This window comes from Peromyscus leucopus, chromosome 1, assembly GCF_004664715.2.
Source record: "Peromyscus leucopus breed LL Stock chromosome 1, UCI_PerLeu_2.1, whole genome shotgun sequence".
NCBI classification, from domain to species: Eukaryota; Metazoa; Chordata; class Mammalia; order Rodentia; family Cricetidae; genus Peromyscus; species Peromyscus leucopus.
The window spans coordinates 181,711,069-181,735,178 of NC_051063.1; the positions used below are offsets into that span (position 1 = coordinate 181,711,069).

The 24,110-nt window shown below is 38.0% G+C and overlaps 1 protein-coding gene across 1 annotated transcript; it reads left to right on the forward strand.

The window, feature by feature from the left end:
* Window positions 1–2,314: 2,314 nt before the first annotated feature.
* On the forward strand, window positions 2,315–3,238 carry LOC114710899 (vomeronasal type-1 receptor 4-like). The gene has a single exon (XM_028895191.1). The coding sequence runs from the start codon at window positions 2,315–2,317 to the stop codon at window positions 3,236–3,238; it is 924 nt and encodes a 307-aa protein (XP_028751024.1).
* Window positions 3,239–24,110: the final 20,872 nt, after the last annotated feature.

Genomic DNA, 24,110 nt, shown 5'->3' on the forward strand with positions numbered 1-24,110 from the left:
CTTCACCCTAACTATCATTGTTATTTCTTGTGACATGATCCTGTCAACCTCTTGGGGATGAGCCTGAAGAACATTCAGCATCCATCTTGGGAGTTGCCTTCAATGTGTAGCCATAGTAGGCTTGTAGGCCCAATTAGCCAGTGAGTTCCCATCAAGAACCCAGCACCACAGGTGCATCCTACATGCACAGGTGAGGTGCTTTCTTTTAGGCACCCAGTCTGAAAAGGACAGGACAGTCTCTGGAAGTTGGGTGAATGCAGATGTCTGAATTGGTACTTCTCTTTCAGGGAAGATCAGCTGCATAAGTTGAATGCTCATAGTGGGAAGGATCAGTCCAAGAACTAAACCTAACATGTTTTCAAGGAGGCTACAGGTGAGAGATGCTATCCTGGAATATTCCTTTGTGGTGTTCTTTTTAAAGACAGTGACAGTTTGTCTGTTCCCAGTAAGGTGGGATCCTGGTGACTAAAAGTGTTTGTGAATGTTTCTCAGAATTCACCTGCACTTGTTTTTATTTTGGAAAACACTGCACTGTTCACTAGGCTGGTAAAATATCTCCTAGAATTTAGTTAGTTACAAGAGCAATTTGAGATGCATTTGATGGCCTATGCATGTTTTTACCTAAATTCTGCTTTCCAATGGGGCTCAATGTGGATTCAGATTTTTTTTATTGGAAATGACTGGGTGGCATGCTATAATGAGAAATTAATATCCTTATTAGAGGGCCCCAATTTTTTGGCTGTGAAAAAGGAGCATGTGTTAAACTTACATTTCAATATCCAAATTTCAAGTCCATGGTCATTTTAGTAACTGAAGGAGTGCAACCTTATGTCACGCAGGTAAGAGATTTCTGCTACATCAACTTCCCCCAAATACATATCCATTGTCCCCCAGAGTTTACTTTTTGCTCATTTGGTGTTTGAGACAGGGTCCCTACATAATTCTGGCTCTTCTGCAGCTTGTTATGTAGACCAGGCTAGCCTCAAACTCATGGGTATCCTGCTGCCTCTGCCTAAAATGTGGTGGCATGAAAGCCTTGTATCACCCTTCTCAACCCAGATTTGCTTGTGAATCAAAGAGTTATGTCAGTTATTATTAGGCTTTGTATTAGGTATCCATGCATCTCTGACACTATTCAAATGCTTGTCTATTTATGTTACAATTATATTTTTATTAGTTAAGTTTTATGTCTTACAGTTCAAAATGGATGCCAAGGTTGTTCATTATTTTCATATAGTATCTATTGTGCTTTAGATTCATTACAGAAAGGTCAAAAATCTCAGCAGGGATCATCTTATGGAATAAATGTATTCGTATAACTCTGTTTTAGGCACATTCACAAGTAATTGTTATTTACATTTTTTTGTAATATGATTATATATGATTGGCTGATATTTTAAGTAACATTTACCAATTTCCAGTTTAGAATGTAATTTTGGAAACACTTGAAAGTAAACATAGCACATATATGTACACACAGACATATACAATTGCAATTATATGTGAATGTGCTGACAAAGGAGAATTCAAATGTTTTCTTTCCTGGTATCTGATAGTCATTGTCTTAGTTGGGGTTTTATTGCTGTGAAGAGTCACAATTTAATTGGAACTGACCTATAATTGCAGAGAATTTTATTCCTTATTTTCATAGCATGAAGAATTCTGGCATGCAGGTAGACATCTTGGTGGAAAAGGATCTGAGAGTTCTACATTTTGATTTGCAGATTGGGATGCCCATATGCTCTTGGGTGTGTAACCATCCACTGGTTCATGGTCAGCCTATTAGGGGCTACATTTCAAAGGAAGCTGACTACACCTTCCCTGGTAGCTATCAGTTGTCAAGAGCATCTTAGTTAGGGATTACAATTTTCTCTGAAGCAAGACTGTTTCCTTTCTGGTAAGTATCTACTGGTTAGTAGTTGCTGGGAACTTAGAAACCTGTAGTCTGTCTGCATCCAGGACTATTATCAGAATGCAGTTTGATCATTGGACCCTCTCACCAGTGCATTGTGGATTTTAAGCCAACTATTAATTGTAAAGCATTTTAAAATGCTAATACCTATTAATAGCAATATAAAGTTGAATTTTTCCTTATTGTTCCAGTTAATTGTCAACAATTCAAACAACAGGAATTCATTGGTGCCCAGGAAACTTCATAGTAGAAAGACATAATTTAACATTACTTATAAATATAAGATGATAGTGTCTATATATCTTTGATATGCTATGAAGAAGATAGTCCAACGTGTTTAATGAGTGTCCTCTGGAGCATTTTGCAGTGACACATGACCATGACAAAATGATTTCCAGAGATATGGCTGTGGGGATCTTCTTTGTGTGTCAGACTGCACTGGGAATGCTGGGAAACTCCGCCTTGCTTTGTGGTTTTGTCATTGCTGACATCTCTGGAATCAGGGCAAAGCCAAAAGACCTGATTATCCAACACCTGACCTGGGCCAACTTCATAGTTCTCTGCAGAGGGATTCCCCAGACCATTGCTACTCTTAGTCAAACTTATTATCTAGATAATGTTTCATGTAAACTTGCTTTATATTTCCATAGAGTTGCCAGAGGGATGTCCATAGCTGCCACATCCCTGCTGAGTGTCTTTCAGGCCATCACCATCAGCCCTAATAATTCCAAATGGGGACAGCTCAAGGTCAGAGCCCCCAAGACCATTGGCCCTTCACTGGTCCTGTGTTGGGCCCTACAATTGCTGAGATATGGTTCCATTCCTGTGTACACAACTGACATATGGGGTGGAAGAAATGTTAGTGGGATAAAAGATTATGGATACTGTGCAGTTATGAATCCTGGGAGACTAATAGATACAATATTTGTAATCTTATTTTCATTCTATGATGTAATCTTTTTGGGACTTATGATTTTGGCAAGTGGCTACATGGTGTTCATCCTGCTCAAACACAAGCAGAGAGTCCAACACATCCACAGATTCCTGTCTCCAAGGGCATCTCCTGAGACAAGAGCCACCCAAAGTATCCTCACACTAGTGAGCAGCTTTGTGTTCTTCCATGTAACCTCTATTGTCTTTACATCTTACCTGTCTGTTTTTGAAGGAACCAGTAGGTGGCTGCTCCACACCAGTGTAGCCATGACTGCATGCTTCCCAACTGTGTGCCCTTTTCTGCTCATCAGACAGCACACCTCTGTTTTCAGGGTCTGCTGTTCCTGTTCTCATCGGACAAGTCACTGTGCTTGTGTAGTTAGAGAGCTCTAAAAGCAGTCCTGTCTGTACCCCTCTTTACATTTCTTTAACTAAGTTCTGTTCTGTGTATACACTGACACTATGAACCTTCAAAGTAGCTCCAGAATATCTACAAATTTTCTTCCAAAAATTGCTTGTACTTTAGCCTTGAACTAGGCAATCCATCCTGTATTTTGTGAGTGGTGGAAAAATCACCACTTGTTGTTTCCATGGAGAATATCACAGTAGCAGAGATAATTAAGCCGTGGGCCTATGGTGGTTCCGTGATTTAGGTGAGCCTCTATGGGAACTGGATGTCAATAACCATTCTCAGATTCCACCCAAATATTAACCACCACAGGACTGTACCTACCTGCATCCTAAATTAGAAAGACAAAGGTAGTGGGTGTCATCAAAAGAGAACACATTTAAAAGGATAAAAAGGTCAATTAGCATTAGGGTAGTAATGAAGACATGCAAGTCATAGGCAGTGAAGGGAATGTAGACTCATTCTTAAATGTAAAGTATATTCACACCCGTGTAAAGATTACAAGTGGGGTAGAAATACCTTGTTAAAAATCAGCTTTACATAAAATTTAAATAAAAATATTCAGAATTTAACTTTAGAAACTGCATTAAAAATAATGAACATTGGAGACATTTACATAGGTAAATGTCAGATTTGTAGTTTAAATTAAGATGAATGACAGATGGGAGAATACAAGTGGGTAGCAGAGACTTTGTTGTCCCTGTTCTTGGGGGGAAGAATTGGGATGATTGAGTATTTGAGTCCCATCTATGTGATGGAGTAAAACTCTGTCACCAAAAAAGAAAGTTAGAATGTTTTAGAGGCTGATATGCAGAAAATTAGGATTCATAATTAAAAGAGAACTTTTAAGCCAACTATAGTGCTACAAAGTCTTGGTGGGGGAGAAGCTTCACTTTTTTTATTTAAAAATTTTAGTATTGCTCCTTAACTTCCAAAGCTGCCTGAACTGAAACACTGACATGCTCTAAAAAGAAGGGAATTCTGCGAGCACATAGCATCAGGTTGCAGAATGTAGCATTGGTGCTTCAAGGGTCTCTTGGCTATCATTGCATTCCACAGAAATTGTGCTTCCACCCACAGTCAAAATGTCCCATTTCTTTATCATCCTCTCCTCCCACCCACATTGTTTTAAGGTAGTACGTAATTGTCACTGTAAGGGTTTAACTCATCAATCCACAATCCCTTTTTAAATTAATATTTCCTTTCATGTATGTCTGAGTTTTGTATGGGGAATGATCTAAAATCATGATTTCAGTTTTGAAACGTGAGTTTTTTAAATATACAATCAGCAGCACTAAAAGAACAAAACAGCAAAAAGCTGGAAGCTAATAAAATTCCAGACCAGACAGATGCTCACAGCATCCAGCATACACTGACCTACATATCCAAACCATGAAATGTAAGACTCAGTAGGAGACGAGTGCTTCTTGGAGAGGAGACCATGAAGAAGGGGAGGGAACTGAAACTGCCCTTGTGACATAATATCTGACAGAATAATTTTTTTTCTTTTTTCAAGCATTTTTTTTCATTTTACATATCAACTACAGAACCCCACTTATCCCTCCTCCCTCTCCTGTCCAGTTCCCCTCCTCCGACACACCTCCATCCCCTCCTTCAAAAGGTAAGACCTCCAATAGGGAGTCATCAAAGCCTGGTACATCAGCAGGACCAAGCCCACTTCCCCCTGCATCAAGGCTGAACATGGTGTCCTACCACACGTAATGGGCTCCAGAAGGCCAGTTCATGAACCAGGGATAGATCTTGATCCTACTGTCAGGGGCCCCTCAAACAGACCAACCTACAAAACTGAATGACACTTTTTTTTGGTTCTTTGAGACAGGGTTTCTCTGTGTAGCTTTGCACCTTTCCTGGAACTCACTTGATAACCCAGGTTGGCCTCAAACTAACAGAGATCCGCCTGGCTCTGCCTCCTGAGTGCTGGGATTAAAGGCGTGCGCCATCACCACTCGGCTGAATGACACATTTTTTTAATGTAAAGTTTCATCAACCATCTGGAAGTTTCTAAATAACACTCTATATTTTCAGCTTTAAGGATTTTCTTTCTCTTTTCTTTCTGTTTTATTTTTAAATTTAGATACTTTGTGTGCTGTGAGCCATATCTTGAGAATGAGAGGAAATATAAGAGAATATGCTTTTTCCAATCATGGTTTCAACAATTCTCTCTCATACAATCCCTCCTCTTTCTTGCCTATTGGACTCCCATGCTCCATCTGGGGCCTGGCCTTGGATCTCTGCATCTACTTCTATCAGTCATTGGATGAGAGTTCTACCACAACAGTTAGGGTATTTGGCCATCCAATCACCAGAGTAGGTCAGTTCAGGCTTTCTCCTGACCATTGCCAGTAGTTTATAGTCAAACTAGTAGAAACACATGAACTATGAACCAATAGCTGAGGAGCCCCCAACTGGACAGGCCCTCTGGATAAGTGAGACAGTTGATTAGCTTGAACTGTTTGGGAGGCCCCCAGCAAGTGGAACTGGGACCTGTCCTTAGTGCATGAACTGGCTATTTGGAGCCTGGGGCCTATGCAGGGACACTTTGCTCAGCCTGGGTGAAGGGAGTAGGGGACTGTACCTGCCTCAGCTGAATCTATCAGGCTGAGCTGAATCCCCAGAGGAGTCCTTGCCCTGGAGGAGATGGGAATGGGGGGTGTGCTGGGGCGGGGAGGACAAGGGATCCGTGGCTCATATGTAAAATTAAATTAAATTATAAAATAAAAAAATAAATTAAAAAAAGAGAATGTGTGGTCTTTCTAAAGGCCACTCATAGGAAAAACTTAAAATTATTTTTTATAAATGAACCAAAAGTACATACTGGGTGGTGTAGCATGAATCTTAAAAAGTTCTTATTAATAAAATCAAACCCAGAGCCAGTTATTGGGGTGAACTGGAAGATCAGAGAGATAGAGCAAGCCACAGCTAACCTCACCTGGCCAACTTCTCAGCTGATCTTGTTTCCTCAGACTGGAAGCCTCTGTGTCCTCATATCCAAATGGTTCTCAGCTGAACTGTGCTGCTGAAAACCTAAAAGCTTAACCAGCCAAATGCTTCTAGTTTCTGGTCCTCACACCTTATAAACCTTTCTGCTTTCTACCACCACTCCCTGGGATTAAAGGCTCGCTTTCTGGGATTACAGGTGTGAGTCACCATGCCTAGGTGTTTCCAATGTGGCCTTGAACTCACAGAGATCCATAGGGATTTCTGTCTCTGGAATGCTAGGATTAAAGGTGCGAGTGCCACCATTTTCTAGACTTTGTATCTAGTGGCTGTTCTGTCTCTGACCCCAGATAAGTTTATTAGGGTGCACAATATTTTGGGGAATATAATATCACTACAGTGGGGAAACACATCTTCAATGAATGGTGCTGGTCTAACTGGATGCCTGCATTAAAGGAATGTAAAAAAGAGCTCTATTCATCAACCTGCATCAAAACTCAAGCCCAAGTGGGTTAAAAATCCCAACACTGAACATAATAGAAGAGAAAGTAGGGAGTAGTTTAAATGCATTAGCATATGAGACAATTTCCTAAAGAGAATACTGATACCACAAACACTAAGATCAACAAATAACAAATGGAACCTCATGAATTTGAAAAGTATCTGTAAGCTAATGACACTTTCAACAGGATAAAACTGCAGCCTACAGAATGGAAAACAATTTTCATCAACTTTCTTTCCAATAAAAGGCTTAATATCCAAAATATATAAAGAACGCAAAAAAACTAGATATCAACAAACCAAATAACACAGTTAAAAAATAAAGTACCCATATAGACAGAGAATTCACAATAAAGGAATCTCACAGACTGAAAATCAATGAAAGAAATATTCAACATCTTTACCCATAAGGTAAATGCAAATCAAAACTGATTTGAGATTTAATCTTACATCTGTCAGAATGACTAAGATCAATAATGAATGAGACAGTTTATGCTGGCCACATGTGGATCAAGGGAAACACTCCTCTATAGCTCGTAACAGTGCAAGTTTGTACAGCCACTATGGAAATACAGCAGTTTCTCAGAATATTGGGAATCAGTTCACCTCAAAATCCAGCTATACGACTTTTGTATATATATTCAAAAGATGCCCCATCTTAACACAGATTCATGTGCTCTACTATGTTCAGATTATTCATAATATCCAGAAACTGGAAACAACCTAGATATCCCTCAACAGACAAATGGAAAAAGAAAATGTCATATATTTGCACATTGGGCTATTACTCTTGGTAGACAAAACAACATCATGAAATATATAGACAGATGGAAGGAACTAGGAAAAAAACCTCCTGATTAGGTGAACTAGATGTAGAAGGACAAACAAGATATGAAGATATATACTCACTTATAAGTAGATATTAGTTGTTAAGTAATGAATAATAACAAGACAATTGACAGAGAACTTAGAAAAGGAGGGGAGAATGAAAGGGGGTTGCATGGATCTCCATGGGAAGGTAAGTAGAATAGATTTTTTTGGTGGACTGTGGGCAGTTAAGGGATGGGACCAGGAGAGATCAAATTGGAGAGGGAAAGATAGAGGGAGAGAGATTTAGGAGAGACTAAAATAGGTGGGCATTTAGGGGGAGATGTGGAAACCCAAGGCAGTGGAAATTTCCTGAGATCGATGAGAGTCTACCTAGCAAAGATTCCTAGTAGTAGAGGATGTGGACCCTGAACCAGCAATCTTCTGTAACCAAGCTGGGCTCACAGTACTGGAACTGGGACACTAACCTAGCCACAAAACCTATTCCATGTCCTGCCTACAGATGCACTGAATCAGTGGTGGCTGAGAACTTATGGAAGTGGCCAACCAGTGACTGATCTAACTTGATGACAAATCCATGAGAGGATTTTCTACCAGAGGCTAAAATCTCTTAAAGGTGAGGCTAACCCAGGAATGGTATTCGGATGAATTCATCTTCCCAAGGAAAGTGTCAATAAAACATCAATGAATGTTAAACAACTAACATTTTTAATGATTTTTTTTGGTGAAGTTCAATGAAACAGATCTGTGATCTCTCACAAATCAGTGATGTCCTAAGGGATGCACTCATGATTATTTGTGTGTGCCTATAGTGATATTTCTGGAAATTTAGGAGAATACTGAGTTGGTCTAGCTTGGCAAATGAAAGATGAAATAGATATGAGTTCCTGGTCCTGAGACTGAAATTAAAGATTTGTTTCCACATTTAATCCTAGTCTGGTGCTGGAGAGACTGTCCAGTGTACACTTGCTTGCTGAAACAAACAAGGGGATATGTATGCAAATTGGCAGAACCCATGAAAAACAAGATGTGGTAGCTCATGGGTAGAACACCAGTACCCCATTGGCGAGATGAGAGGTGAAGAACAGAGAAAACTTTGAATATAGTGGGCTACATAGCAGCCAGCCATTTCTATGAAATTCCTTTCCAGAGAAGAACCATGAGGTAAGGCCAGTTTGGTTGTTTGATGCTGATATCTATAGATGTCAATCTAATCTTGATGTATTAAACAAGAATAAATAAAGAAAGAAAGGCTTGATTCCCCAGCATTCCTAGTACAATATGGAAGATAAAGAGGATTCTTTTTTAAGTTGAATATCAAATGTGGATTATGTTAGATTCAGTAACCTACTTCTAAATATTAACATAAGTGGGAAATCCTCTGTGTACACATATCATTGTAATATGCTTTTATCAGTGTGTCAAAAATAACAGTAAAAACATTAGGAATAACCTAAACACTAAATGTCTCTCAGCCCAGAATGATTCAAGCAATGTATCCAAAAGAAAAATATTATGTATTCATGAAAAATTATGGTGTAAAACTGTATTGACAGACCACCCCTTAATTTACATTTAAATTTTTTTGATATGTTTTTATTGATTCTTTGAGAATTTCACATCATGCTCCCAATCACGTTCTTTGTCCAGTCCCTCCATATGTGTCCCTCATCCTCATAGTATCTCCCCAAAAGAAAAAAAAAATATTCATTTAAAAACAAAGCAAGCAAGCAAAAAAAAAAACAAAAAAAAAACCAATTTACATCTCCAACTTTTCCTCTTTGCCAACACAAATTCATTTGTCTTACTTGCATTAGAAGCTGTGGGGTGTCACACAGTATAGCTTTTGTCCACTCAGCTTTACTTGTAAATGTTCATTGTAATGAGTTGTTGGTATTGGTTAAAGGATTCTGGCTTCTGCTACACCATCCATACTGGGCCATCACTAAAACTCCTCTCAGATATCATGCTGTTGCCCCAAGTCATGGAGATCCTGCAGCTATGGTTCTACAAGATCAGTCTAGGAAAAGGATTTTAATGGCCAAGTCTCTGGACACCATTCTGTTATAGCCATTATGGTCCTTCATCACTCTACATGTCATTCTGTCCTAGTCCTTGGCCATTCCAAATAAGATTCAGAGCACTCTTGGTAGATATGCAGGCCTACTATCTTCATAGCATGTCAACTATTATCCTGCAGTGGCCACTAGTTTCTATATGTACATAATGATAAAATATGTCCTTTCAATGAGGTGTTTCCTAAGTCTTAATGAATTTCCTATTATATGAATTGAGACAATTAGCAATTCATAATATTGTAATAAAACCAAAACTTTCTGTTGACATTAACAGTTGTCAGCATTTTTCACAATTAATAGCTAATTTTAAAATTGACAGCTGCCATGTGGAGTGGATTTGATCAACTACTTTCAAATGAATATCCTCTGTACAGACATATGACAGGTTCCCCACATCTGATCACCGGTAAAAGACAGAAATTGAACAGTAATGAGACTATCTGTATACAAAGAAATTAGTAACCTCTAAGTAAAATGCTATGGAAAATTGGTACATGCTGAGAGTTAGAGACTAGTTCAGCAGTATGCACTCATTCAGATTCCTGCATATTGTTCTCTCCTATACGAACTGGATGTCTGAAAGAAAGCAACTCACCTGTGCAAGTAGTATTCATCTGTGATGCTGGCTGCAGGATGGGAATGCTTTGGCCAATGGAACCTAGAACCCTCATATAATAGGAAGTTGACAGTAACCCCTAGGATAAATGTTGAATATTCTCAGAGTTTATCCAAATAGAAGATGACAGGATCATGACACATGGTCAGTGAATGACAAAAGTGTCTGCTGTTAACATCACCCCTTGAAAAATATTTGCTTCTATAAATGAGCAAATAAAAAGAAAAACAAACCTTAAGTGGGTAGGAAGCATCACAAAGAGGAAGAATGGAAGTGCAGAAGTGATTCTTAGCTCCTGTGGTTTCAGAAGCTGGGAAGGGAACAGACATACTTTTTTTTTTAGGGAAGAGGCACTACAGGTCAAGGATGAAGTTGCACATGTTCTATGTCTACTGTAGAGTCTCTCTCCCCAAAAGTTAACTGACAATTGTTCCATAGATGCCTTCAAAAATGCACTTGTAAGGTGGACGATAGTATCAGGTGATAATGGACTTGTAGTGTAATCTGAAGGTCTTGAGTTGGGATCCCCAGCACCCATCAAAATGGTTGCACACAGTGGAGATCTGTTACCCCATGCTGTGTGGTCCCAGACAAGAGGATCCTGGTGCTCAATGGGCAGCCTGTCTATTTTAAAAAGAGAGGTATGGATTCAGTGAAAGAAGATGTCACGAACATAAGGGACAGAGTGATTTAGTAAATGTACTGGAGAATTTCTGGCATCTACAAAAGTATGCATGCACATGTGCATAAACACATTCACTGAGCAAGGAGCATGGATGGCTGAGCAAGAGAAGCAAGTTTCAATGTGCAAATGAAGCTAAAGACTTGCTCTCTAAACTCTCGACTACTTGTTTTATAGATGTGATTAATTTTTGAGCCAAAGATCATGGTACTTGCCTATAATCTCTGCAATAAGGACCCCAAGGCAGCATGTTGGGGAAGCTCTTTTATCCAACTCATATACACCATTGTCCTGCCTTTTCCAGTTTTCTTCCATTTGTGCTAATTTTACTTCCCTCCCATGTCTTTATCTTTCTCCCTACTTGTTTCTTAAATTTTTATGTCTCAAATGGAAAATGCTTCAAAAGACTTGTGTTTTATACATTATACTCTTATTACTCTACTGTTTAGAAAAATAATGAATTCTTCTGAAGGTTAAAAATGACCAGAGGTGGTTAGTGAGTGTGGGGCTCTTGAATATAAGATTTTGGGGTCCAAAAGCTTAGCTGTGGAACTGTACTATGTCCCCTTTATTATGCTGAGGTATGATCCTTCTATCCCTTGATAATCCAAGACTTATTTGATAAAGAAATGTTGGAGTTTGTTAAAGGTATTTATGACATCAGGACTGGCAAATGGATTATTTCCATCAAATCCCTCTTCTCGGAGCTCAAGGAATCCCATGGAAGAAGAGCTAGAAAGAGTGTGTGAGCCAGAGGGTATGGTGGACACAAGGAGAAAAAATCCTTCTGGCTCAAGTGAGCAAAGCTCATATGAACTCAGAGAGACTGAAGCCACAGCACAGGCCCTACACAGATCTGCACCAGGTTCTCTCCATACATATTATAACTTCTAGTTTAGTGTTTCAGTAGGGTCCTGAGTATATGAATGAGTGGGTCTGATTCTTGTGTCTTCTTTTTGGATATTTCCTTCCTTGGTTTGCTTGTCCAACTTCAATGTGATTTTTATCTCATTATACTTTACTTTGTTATGTTTCTTATGTCTTATGTCTTAAAAGTCCATTCTTTCTTAATGACAGAAAGGAAGTAGATCTGCATGGGAGAGGGGAGTAGGAGGACATTGGAGGAGAAGGGGAGGAGAAGCTATAATCAGAAAATATTGTATAAGAAAAGAACCTATTTTCAACAAAAGGTAAAAAGAAGAACAATATTTACTGGCATCTAATAAGATAATGAAGAGGTATCTGTCTTTCAGCCCATCTGTGTGATGTACTGTATTTACTGATGACTATATGTTAGACATCCCTGCATCTTTGCATAAATTGTGATACATTTTTCTTTTAAACTAAAATCACTTTATTGAAAAGAACTCACAAATGAAAGCATTAAAAAGCTTCAATGGAATAACTGCTCTAAGGAAACTTGCTCAGGCCCAAAAAAATCTGTTAATTTCATTGAATTTCTACATAGTTTTTTGCTTAGCATTTTACACTGTTACTAACAATTTAATTTATATTCCTTTATCCACCAAAGAAAGGAAAATCTTGGAGTGTCGAAAATAAAGAATGAAAACAGAAAGTTGAAATAGAAACTTTTAATCCGTTTTCATAACTCAAGGATGTTTTTGCATGGCCTGTGCCTAATATTACCTTTATTGATCACCTTTCTAAATGTTATACTAAAGTAATACTCATCCATTTACAAATACACATGTGCACATTATAGGATAGAAACTGCATTAGAAGAAGTTTATGGTTTTTTTCTTTCCAAGTTTATGTCAACTGGCTAAATAGTATCCATTATAAGTCTATCATTTTTTCCTACACTATTTTGATTTCATATTTCATTGTAGTTTAGTAATTTTCAACTTTATATATGAACACTAATTTGATTATGGGTTTATCTGTTTATGGATATATAGGAAGGCTCTATTTTTGCTATAGTAATGAGATCAGGAATGAACATGGATATCCATATATCTCTATTTAAGATATGGGGTTCTTTGGGTATATGCCTAGGAGTAGAATAACTAAGTCATGTAATAATTCTATTTTTAATTTTTTGAGAAACCTCAAAATTCATGTCCATAATGACTATATTAATTGTTTCTCAACTCTTTTGATCAAGGCATCATTACACTGATTTTAAACTAGATATAGCCACAAAATAACAAAGGAAAATTACAGTTCAATCTCCCTGGTAAACATAGATACAAAACCTTTCACTAAAAGCCTAGCAAACAAAATTCAAAATAACATCAAAGCAATCATTCTTTTTTAATTGATTTCTGAGGTGGAAGATATTGATTACATTTTTTCACTAAGTGGCAAGTGAAGAGGCATTTTTCTGATAATTTGTTGACCACTTTTGCTACAAGTTACAGAGAAAAGCAACCAGATTATCACTAGTACAATTGTAAAAGGTCATTTGCAAAATTATGTTTGAAAATGTTTTCTGGTACTGGTACTGTCTTGAGTAGTTGTGAATGGAGCAGAGCCCCTTGAAGCACAAGTTTATGGCTAGACATGGTTTCAGTTTTCCTTGTAGTTAGACCAAAGGACCCCAAAGCTGTTAAATAACAAAGCAGCCAAGATGGCCTGGCAGGATGAAAGCCAGAAGACGGTCAGCTTAATTGAGAGCATTTTTGCTGGCTCCTTTGTACATTAGCTGCACAAAGGTATGCCTAGCTGGTGTAAGTTAAAAAGTGAAATCGACCTCAAACAATGGGATAAGTTTATTTAGACAGCTAATATAAACAGTTGACAAAACTCCCAGATTCATCATTTTGGTTAATAGTTAAAAGATGAGGCACTACCTCCTTAACTTTCTGTACTGACTTTGTGAGCATGATCGATGAGTAAACAACCGGAAACCCACAAAACATATCATTTACATACTTAAAATAAGAATAAGCAGTTTTTATTTCTTATCCAGAACAAATTGAGTCTAGGCACCACAGAGTAATGATTAATAAGAACAAAGGGTCCAAATCAGAGAAAACACCAAGATGTTAGGAAAGTGATATTCACCAGCCACCAATTGTAATTATACAAAACAGCAATGCAGCTTATAAGATGGAGGAAAGAGTATAAAAAGCCAGAAAGGTAGACACCAGGACCCAGATGTTTTGGATGGCTCTGGAGTCAGGGGAGGCTCTGCTGAAAGTACAAGTGCTATGGATGTGTTGAACCTTCTTGTGTTTGTACAAAATAGAAATTATGGAGCCACTGGAGCAGACCATAAGCAAAGACAAGATTTCAGGGCATACCACCAATGCTGCAGAAGGTGAGTCCTTGATTTCATCCATCCTGATGGTTGAGCAGGATCCAAAATCTTGTTTTCTTGTCATATTCTTACTATTCCTTTGATAAGTAGTTATACAAAGGAAATGAAAGTTACCAGCATGTAACAGACCCAGAGGAGGGCAATAGATCAGCCATTTACGTTTCAGGTTTGACTTTATGATCCTTAAAACAGGATTCAGTGTGACTGATAATAATAGCCTGGAAAATACATAAGAGGCACCCAAAATCATTTAAAAACTGCTTTAACTCAAAGGTTACCATTGTGTGTGACACTCCTGAAGGGAAAATTTATGAAGGTGTTGACTGCCATTAGGTGCACGTGAATCAAATCTGTGGGCTTTAATTTCCTCTCTCCATAGTGAACTAGATAATAGTAAAGAAGAGAGAAATTTCCCAAGATTCCAGGTGTAGTTTGTGACAAGAAAATGATTTTGATGGTCATTTTCCAGAATTCCATTTTGTGATTGGGCATGATTTTTTTTAGATAATGGCCAAAGACATTTCTCTGGACAAAATGAATGAAAAGTATTAGTAATCTAAAGAAGTACAGAAATGGCCAAATCAAAATATTCCTTAGAGCTCAGGAGTACCATCACATCCTGGACTACATAACAAAAATTTCTCAAAGTTAGTGATAGGAGCACCATGGGCAAGGATATTTAATCTGTGAGAGGCAATGGAATGTGAGATAGGCATAATGTAAGAGAATGAAAATATACTGATATGTTCTAGACTTGGTATAAAAGAAAATAATTTCAAAAACTATAACAAAGCTCAAAAATACCAATGGTTCATGTATATCTCATCTAAAATTAAAAGACGAGTAATGAAAAGTTTATAATGTTATTCAGAATTATCTACAGTTATATATAAGAAGATTTTATTGAGCATAAAATGTATTTAGATAATGGGTTAAGTGACAGCAAAAATAAAATAAATGAAAAGAAAAAAGAAACAGACACAAAACAAAAACACAAACTGAAGGAATTCAAAAAATGAAAAATTAGGTAAAAAAAACTGAATAAGAACTACAGATGAAAGCTTCACTAGCAGAATAACAGATGAAAGACAAAATTTAAGGACTTGAAGGTACCAGTAGAGGAATTGAATACATTAGCCAAGGAAAATGTTAAATCTGAAAAAAAAAATCCTGGCATAAATCATCTTGGATATATGGGATACCATGAAAAGATCAAACCTAAGAATAATAGGAACAGAGGAAGAAGAATACCAGCTTGAAGGCTCCAAAAATATTTTTAAGAAAATCAAAAAGAATGTTACTAACCAAAAGAATGTGATGCCTATGAAGGTGGAAGAAGTATATAGAACACTAAAAAGACTGGGCCTGAAAAGGAAGTTCCTTTGCCACATAATAACCAAAACACTAAACATCAAGAACAGAGAGTGAATATTAAAAGCTGCAAGGTAAAAAGACCAATAACATACAAAGGCAGACCTAGTAGAATTAAATCTAGATTCTTAATGGAGATACTTAAAGCCTTAAGGGTCTAGAGAGGTTTATGACTTACTCTAAGAGACCAAAGATGCTAGCTCAGAATACTGTCTGCAACAAATTTTCAGTCACCCTAGGTGGAGATGGTATTCTATAATAAAGTTAAATATATATAGTATCTATCTACAAATCAAGCCCTATAAAAGGTGAGAGTAGGAAAATCTCCACCCATGGAGGTTAAATACATTCAGGAAACCACAGGAAATAAATAAGCTCAAATCAGTAAAATTAAAATAACAGAATCTCCTCTCTCTCTCTCTCTCTCTCTCTCTCTCTCTCTCTCTCTCTCTCTGTGTGTGTGTGTGTGTGTGTGTGTGTGTGTGTGTGTGTGTGTGACAGTTCCCCAATAAAATGACACAGACTAACTGAATGGATGAGAAAAACACAATCCATCCTTCTCCTACCACCAAGAAATACACCTCAACATCAAGGATAGATATTACCTCAGAGAAAAAGATTGAAAAAGATATTCCAAGCAACTGGAACTAAGATGCAAGTTGGTTTAATCATTGTAATATCTCTCAAAATAGAGTTCAACTTAAAACTAATCAAAAGAGGTAGGGAACGATACTTCCTACACCTCAAATGAAGAATCCATAAAAATGATTTCTCAATTGTTAGCATCTAAGCCCCCAAACACAATGACACCCACTTTGTAAAAGGAAACACTACAATAGCTTCAATCACCATTGAACCTAACAAACCGATAGTGGGTGACTTCAATATCCAACTCTCACCAACAGACAGGTCATCCAGACAAAAGCTAAACAAATTCTAGAGCTAAGAGAATTATACACCAAATGGATATGACAGATATCTACAGAACATTTCAGTTAAACACAAAAGAAATATACCTTTTCCTCTGCTCAGACACATAGTAAATCTCAACAGACATAACAAACCCTGAAATAGCTCCTTACATCCTATCAGACTACAGTGAATTGAAGTTGGGCATATAAAATGGGAGAAACAACAGAAAGCTTACAAATTCATGAAAACTTACCAGTTCTCTACTGAATGAAATATTGGTCAAGGTGGAAATAGAGAAAGAAATGAAAGACTATCTAGAATTAAATGAAAATGAATGTACAGCATACACAAACTGATAGGACCCAATCAAAGTGGAGCTAAGAGGAAAGTTCATAACAACAAGTGCCTACATAAAAAATGGAGACATCTCATACTAACAACTTAACAGCACACCTGAAATCCCTAGAATAAAAAGAAGTAATCAAACTCAAGCAGAGAAGATGCCAAGAAGTAATCAAACTGATGTCTGAAATCAATAGAATAGAAACAGAGTGAACAATACAAAAATCAGTGAAAGGAAGAGATGGTTCATCAAGAAAACCAACAAGATAGAAAAACTCCTATCCACATCCTGCACTGGACTTCCCTTCTGGACCAGAGGTGAGTGTCCAGGCTCAGCCTAGAACCCATCCCTGAGCACCAGCCATGCTGGGGAAGACCTGACCAGCTTTGCCCCAGGTTCTGGCCACTAGGCAGGTTCCATTCTAGCCCTACCAGGAAGGTTCCCTTCTCCAAGACACCCTGCAGACCCTGCAATCTCCACACTCTGGCCCCGTGCCCATTGGCCTGAGATCCCAGGCACTTCCTGAGACTTAGAGACCAGCCCCCGGCTCCCATCCTTCCCTGGACTTCCTTTCTGGACAAGAGCTCCCATCCTGCCCTGGACTTCCAATTTGGACAAGAGAGCTCCCATCTGAACAAGAGAGAGACTTCCTAAATCTGTCAGCTCTGTCTGAACCAAGTGTGCTGATAAGACTAAGAATGAACCACAGGGAAATGGGCAAACGTCAAGGCAGAAGTGCATACAACAAAAGAGCAATACAGCATCACCAGAACTTAGCCCTCCTCCAATATCTAGACCTGAACATCTAAAATTGGAAGAAGCAGAAGAAAACAGCCTTATGAATAATATCATGAAGAAGGTAGAGGCTTGTATAGAGGAAAAGACAAAAAATGGGAAGAATGCTAAAAAACTAGAGGAAAGGACAAATAAAGTAGAAGAAAACAATAAAGTCCTGGAAGAAAACAATAAAACACTGAAAGAAAATCATGAAAGAGCAATGAAACAAATGAAGGAAACAGTTCAAGACATGAAAAGTGAAATAAAAAAATGACAAAGACACAAACAGAGGGAATGCTGGAAATAGAAAATCTGAAGAAACGGTCGGGAACTTCAGATGCAAGTATAACCAAGAGAATGCAAGAGATGAAAGAGAGGATCTCTGGCATTGAAGATACAGTAGAAGAAATAAATTCATCAGTCAAAAACACTAAAGCCAACAAAGTCATGAACCAAAATGTCCAAGAAATTTGGGACACCATGAAAAGACCAAACCTATGAATAATAGGGATAGAAGAAGAAAAATAATACAAACTCAAAGGCACAGAAAATATATTCAACAATATCATAGAAGAAAACATTCCCAACTTAAGGAAGGAAATGCCTATGAAGATACAAGAAGTCTATAGAACACCAAACAGACTAGACCCCCCAAAAATCCCCTTGCCACATAATAATTAAACAATTAAACATACAGAATAAAGAAAGAATATTAAGATCAACAAAGGAACAAGGCCAAGTGACTTATAAAGGCAAACATATCAGAATAACACTCGAATACTCAATGGAGACTTTGAAATACAGAAGGACCTGGACAGATGTAATGCAGACACTAAGAGACCATGGATGCCAGCCCAGACTAATATACCCAGCAAAACTTTCAATCATCATAGACGGAAGGAACAAGACAAAGCCAGATTTAAACAATACTTATCCACAAACCCAGCCTTACAGAAAGCACTAGGAGGAAAATTCCACCTAAGGAAGTCAGATACACCCTTGAAAACACAGACAATAGATAAAGACACAGCAGTAAACCCCAAAGAAGAGAACATACACACTAACACCAAAAAATAACAGGAATGAACAATCACTGGTTATTAATATGCCTTAATATCAATGGCCTTAATTTACCTATAAAAAGACAAAGGCTTACAGAATGGATACAAAAGCAGTACCCATCTTTCTGCTGCATACAAGAAACACATCTCAAATTCAAAGATAGACACTACCTAAAAATAAAATGCTGTGAAAAAACTTTGCAATCAAATGGTCTTAAGAAACAAGTGGGTGTAGCCATCCTAATATCCAGCAAAATAGACTTCAAACTAAAATCAATCAAAAGAGATCAAGAAGGACATTACATACACATCACAGGAAAGATCTAACAAGATGAAGTTTCAATTCTGAACATTTATGTCCCAAATACAAGGGTACCCACATATGTAAAAGAAACATTACTAAAGCTTAAACCACATATAAAACCCCACATATTAATAGTGGGAGACCTCAATACCCCAATTTCACCACTGGACAGATCCCCCAAATCAAAACTTAACAGAGAAAAAGAGGACTTAACTGATGTCATTACTCAAATGTACCTAATACATATCTACAGAACATTCCATCCTAACAAAAAAAGAATATACCTTCTTCTCAGCATCCCATGGAACCTTCTCGAAAATCAACCACATACTTGGCCACAAAGCAAATCTCAACAGATACAAAACAATTGGAATAACCTCCTGTGTTCTATCCGACCACCATGGTTTAAAGTTAGATTTCAACAATAACAAAAACTACAGAAAACCTACAATCTCATGGAAACTGAATAATGCTCAAAAGAATCACCAATGGTTTAAGGAAGAAATAAAGAAAAAAATTAAAGACTTGCTAGAGATCAAAGAAAATGAAGACATCACATACCCAAACTTATGGGACACTATGAAAGCTGTGCTAAGAGGGAAATTCATAGCACTAAATGCCCTCATAAAGAAGTTGGAGAAACCTCACACTAGTGACTTAACAGCACACCTGAAAGCTCTAGAACAAGAAGAAGCAAAGTCTCCCAGGAAAAATAGATGCCAGGAAATTGTCAAAGTGAGAGCTGAAATCAATAAAATAGAAACAAAGAGAATACAAAAAATTAATGAAAGAAAGAGTTGGTTCTTCAAGAAAATCAACAGGAGAGACAAGCCCTAATTCAAACTAACCAAAAGCCAGAGAGAATCCAAATCAAAAAAATCAGAAATGAAAAGGGGGACATAACAACAGACATTGAGGAAATCCAGAGAATCATCAGGTCATACTTCAAAATTCTCTACTCCACAAAACTGGAAAATATAAAAGAAAGGGATAATTTTCTGGATAGGTACAACATACTTAAGTTAAATCAAGACCAGATAAACTATTTAAATAGTCCAATAACCCCTAAGAGAATAGAAACAGTCATTAAAACTCTCCCAAGCAAAAAAGGCCCAGGAACAGATGGTTTCAGTGCAGAATTCTACCAGATCTTCAAAGAAGAGGTGATACCAATACTCTCTAAATTGTTCCACACAATAGAAACTGGATTTTCTAGAAATAGAAATAAAAAATAGGAACATTACCAAACTCCTTCCTTGAGGCTACAATTACCTTGATTCCTAAACCAAACAAGGATACAACAAAGAAAGAGAACTACAGACCGATCTCCCTCATGAACATTGATACAAAAATACTCAATAAAATACTGGCAAACAGACTCCAAGAATGCATCAAAACAATTATCCACCATGATCAAGTAGGCTTCATCCCAGGGATGCAAGTGTGGTTCAACATATGAAAGTCCGTCAATGTAATACACCATATAAACATACTCAAAAAAAACCCACATAATCATCTCACTAGATGCAGAAAAGGCATTTGACAAAATCCAACACCTCTTCATGATAAAGGTCTTGGAGCTATCAGGAATACAGGGAACATACCTAAAAATAAAGGCAATTTACAGCAAGCGAACAGCCAACATCAAATTAAATGGAGAGAAACTCAAAGCAATTTCACTAAAATCAGGAATGAGGCAAGACTGTCAACTCTCCCATACTTATTCAATATTGTGCTTGAAGTTCTAGCCAGAACAATAAGACAACATAAGGAGATTAAGGGGATACAAATTGGAAAGGAAGAAGTCAAGCTTTCCCTATTTGCAGATGACATGATTATATACTTGAGTGGCCCCAAAGATTCAACCAAAGAACTGATACAGCTTACAAATAACTTCAGCAGCATAGCAGGATACAAGATCAACTCAAAAAAATTAGTAGCCCTCCCATATATAATTGACAAAGAAGCTGAGAAGGAAATCAGAGATATATCACCCTTTACAACAGCCACAAATGACATAAAATACCTTGGGTAACACTAACCAAGCAAGTGAAGGACCTATATGACAAGAACTATAAGTTCCTGAAAAAAAGAAATTGAAGAAGATGTCAGAAAATGGAAAGATCTCCCATGTTCATAGATAGGCAGGACTAACATAGTAAAAATGGCAATTTTACCAAAAGCAATCTACAGATTCAATGCAATCCCCTTCAAAATACCAACACAATTCTTCACAGACCTGGAAAGAATAATACTCAACTTCATATGGAAAAACAAAAAACCCAGGATGGCCAAAATAATCCTGTACAATAAAACAACCTCTGTAGGCATCACGATCCCTGACTTCAAGCTTTACTATAAAGCTACAGTACTAAAAACAGCTTGGTATTGGCATAAAAACCGAAATGTTGACGGATGGAATCGAATTGAAGACCATGACATTAATCCGCACACCTATGAATATATAATTTTTGACAAAGAAGCCAAAACTTTACAATGGAAAAAAGAAAGCATCTTTAACAAATGGTGCTGGCATAACTGGATATCAACATGTAGAAGGCTGCAAATAGATCCATATCTGTCACCGTGCACAAAACTAAAGTCCAAGTGGATCAAGGACCTCAACATAAATCCAGCTACTCTGAACCTGCTAGAAGAGAAAGTAGGAAGTAGTCTTGAACGCATTGGCATAGGAGACCACTTCCTAAATATAACACCAGTAGCATAGACACTGAGAGAAACAATCAATCAATGGGACCCCTTGAAACTGAGAAGATTTTGTAGAGCAAAGGATACAGTCAACAAGGCAAAACGACAGCCTACAGAATGGGAAAAGGTCTTCACCAAGCCCACATCTGACAGAGGACTGATATCCAGAATATATAAGGAACTCAAGAAATTAGACATCAAAACGACCAACAGTCCAATTGAGAAATGGGCTTTAGAAATAAACAGAGAATTCTCAACAGAGGAAACTCAAATGGATGAAAGACATTTAAGGAATTGCTCAACATCCCTAATAATCAGGGAAATGCAAATTAAAAAACTCTGAAATACCACCTTACACCTATCAGAATGGCTAAGATCAAAAACACTGAAGACACCTTATGCTGGAGAGGATGGGGAGCTAGGGGAACTCTCCTCCACTGCTGGTGGGAATGCAAGCTTGTACAACCCCTTTGGAAATCAATATGGTGCTTTCTTTGAAAATTGGAAATCAATCTCCCCCAAGATCCAGCTATACCACTCTTGGGCATATACCCAAAGAATGCTCAATGATACCACAAGAGCACTTGCTCAGCTATGTGCATATCAGCATTGTTTTTAATAGTCAAAACCTGGAAACAACCTAGATGCCCTTCAACTGAAGAATGAATATATAAAATGTGGTACATATACACAATGGAATACTACTCAGCGGAGAAAAACAATGACATCATGAGGTTTGCAGGCAAATGGATGGATCTAGAAAGTCATCCTGAGTGAGGTAACCCAGACTCAGAAAGACAGACATGGTATGTACTCACTCATAGGAGGATACTGGATGTGGAACAAGGATGACTGGACTGCTACTCACATCACCAGGGAGGCTACCTTGAAAACAGGACCCCAAGAAAGACACAGGGATCGCCCAATGACAGAGAAATGGATGAGATCTACATGAACAGCCTGGACATGAGTTGGGGTAATGAAGTGCAAGGGTCGAGGGAAAGAGAGCTTGGGGGAGTGGGAGATCCCAGCTGGATCAAGAACAGAGGGAGAACAAGGAATAGGAGACCATGGTAAATGAAGACCACATGAGAATAGGAAGAATCAAAGTGCTAGTGAGGCCCACAGAAATCCACAATGGTGCCCCCACAATAGACTGCTGGCAATGGTCGAGAGACAGCCGGAACTGACCTACTCTGGTGATGGGATGGCCAAACACCCTAATTGTCATGAAACCCCATCCAATGACTGAGGGATCTGGATGCAGAGATCCAAGGCTAGGCCCCAGGTGGAGCTCTGGGAGTCTAATTAGTGAGAAAGAAGAGGGTTTTTATGAGTGAGAATTGTTGAAACCAAGGTTGGATAAAGCACAGGGACAAATAGCCAAACGAGTGGAAACACATGAACTATGAACCAATGACTGAGGGGCCCCCAACTGCATCAGGCCATCTGAATGGTTGATATAGTTGATTGGCTTGATCTGTTTGGGAGGCATCCAGGCAGTGGGACCGGGTCCTGTGCTCATTGCATGAGTTGGCTGTTTGAAACCTGGGGCTTATGCAGGGGTTGCTTGGCTGGGCCTATGAGGAGGGGACTGGGCCTGCCTGGACTGAGTCTACCAGGTTGATCTCAGTCTTTGAGGGAGGCTTCGCCCTGGAGGAGATGGGAATGGGGGAGGTGAACTGGGGGGAAGGGAAGAGGGGCAGGATGGGGGAGAACAAGGGAATCCATGGCTGATATGTAGAACTGAATGGTATTGTAAAATAAAATAAAAAAAAGAAAAACTCCTATCCAACCTAACTAAAAGATAAAGAAAGAATATCCAAATTAACAAAATCAGAAAAGAAGGGGGGCCATAACAACACGTATAAAGAAATTTACAGGAATCTTAAGGACATATTTTAAAAACCCATATTCCATCAAATCATAAAATCAAAAAGAAGTGGATAATTTTCTTGATAGGTACTAGTTATCAAATTTGAATCAAGATCAGATGAACAATATAAATTGAACCATAACCCCTAGTTAAGTAGAAGCAGTCATTAAAATCTCACAACCAAAAAAGAAAAGCCCACAGAGGGATGGTTTTAGTGATGGATTCTACCAGATTTTCAGAAAGAATTATCACCAATACCCTTCAAATTATTCAACAAAGTAGAAACAGAATGAACATTGCCTATTTTATTTTTTAGATCAGTTCCCTGATATCCAAACCATATAAAAACCCAGGAAAGAATGGGAATTACAGATCAATTTTCCTGATACAAATGTAAAGAAAAAAATCTTCATCAGGACATTCTTATAGCTGATAAGCACTTTCAGCAAAGTTATTGGAAATATTATTAACTTTAACACATCAGTTTCACTCCTCTTCTATATACAATTCACGAGTGAATTGAGAAAGAAACCAGGGAAACAATGTCTCTCACAATA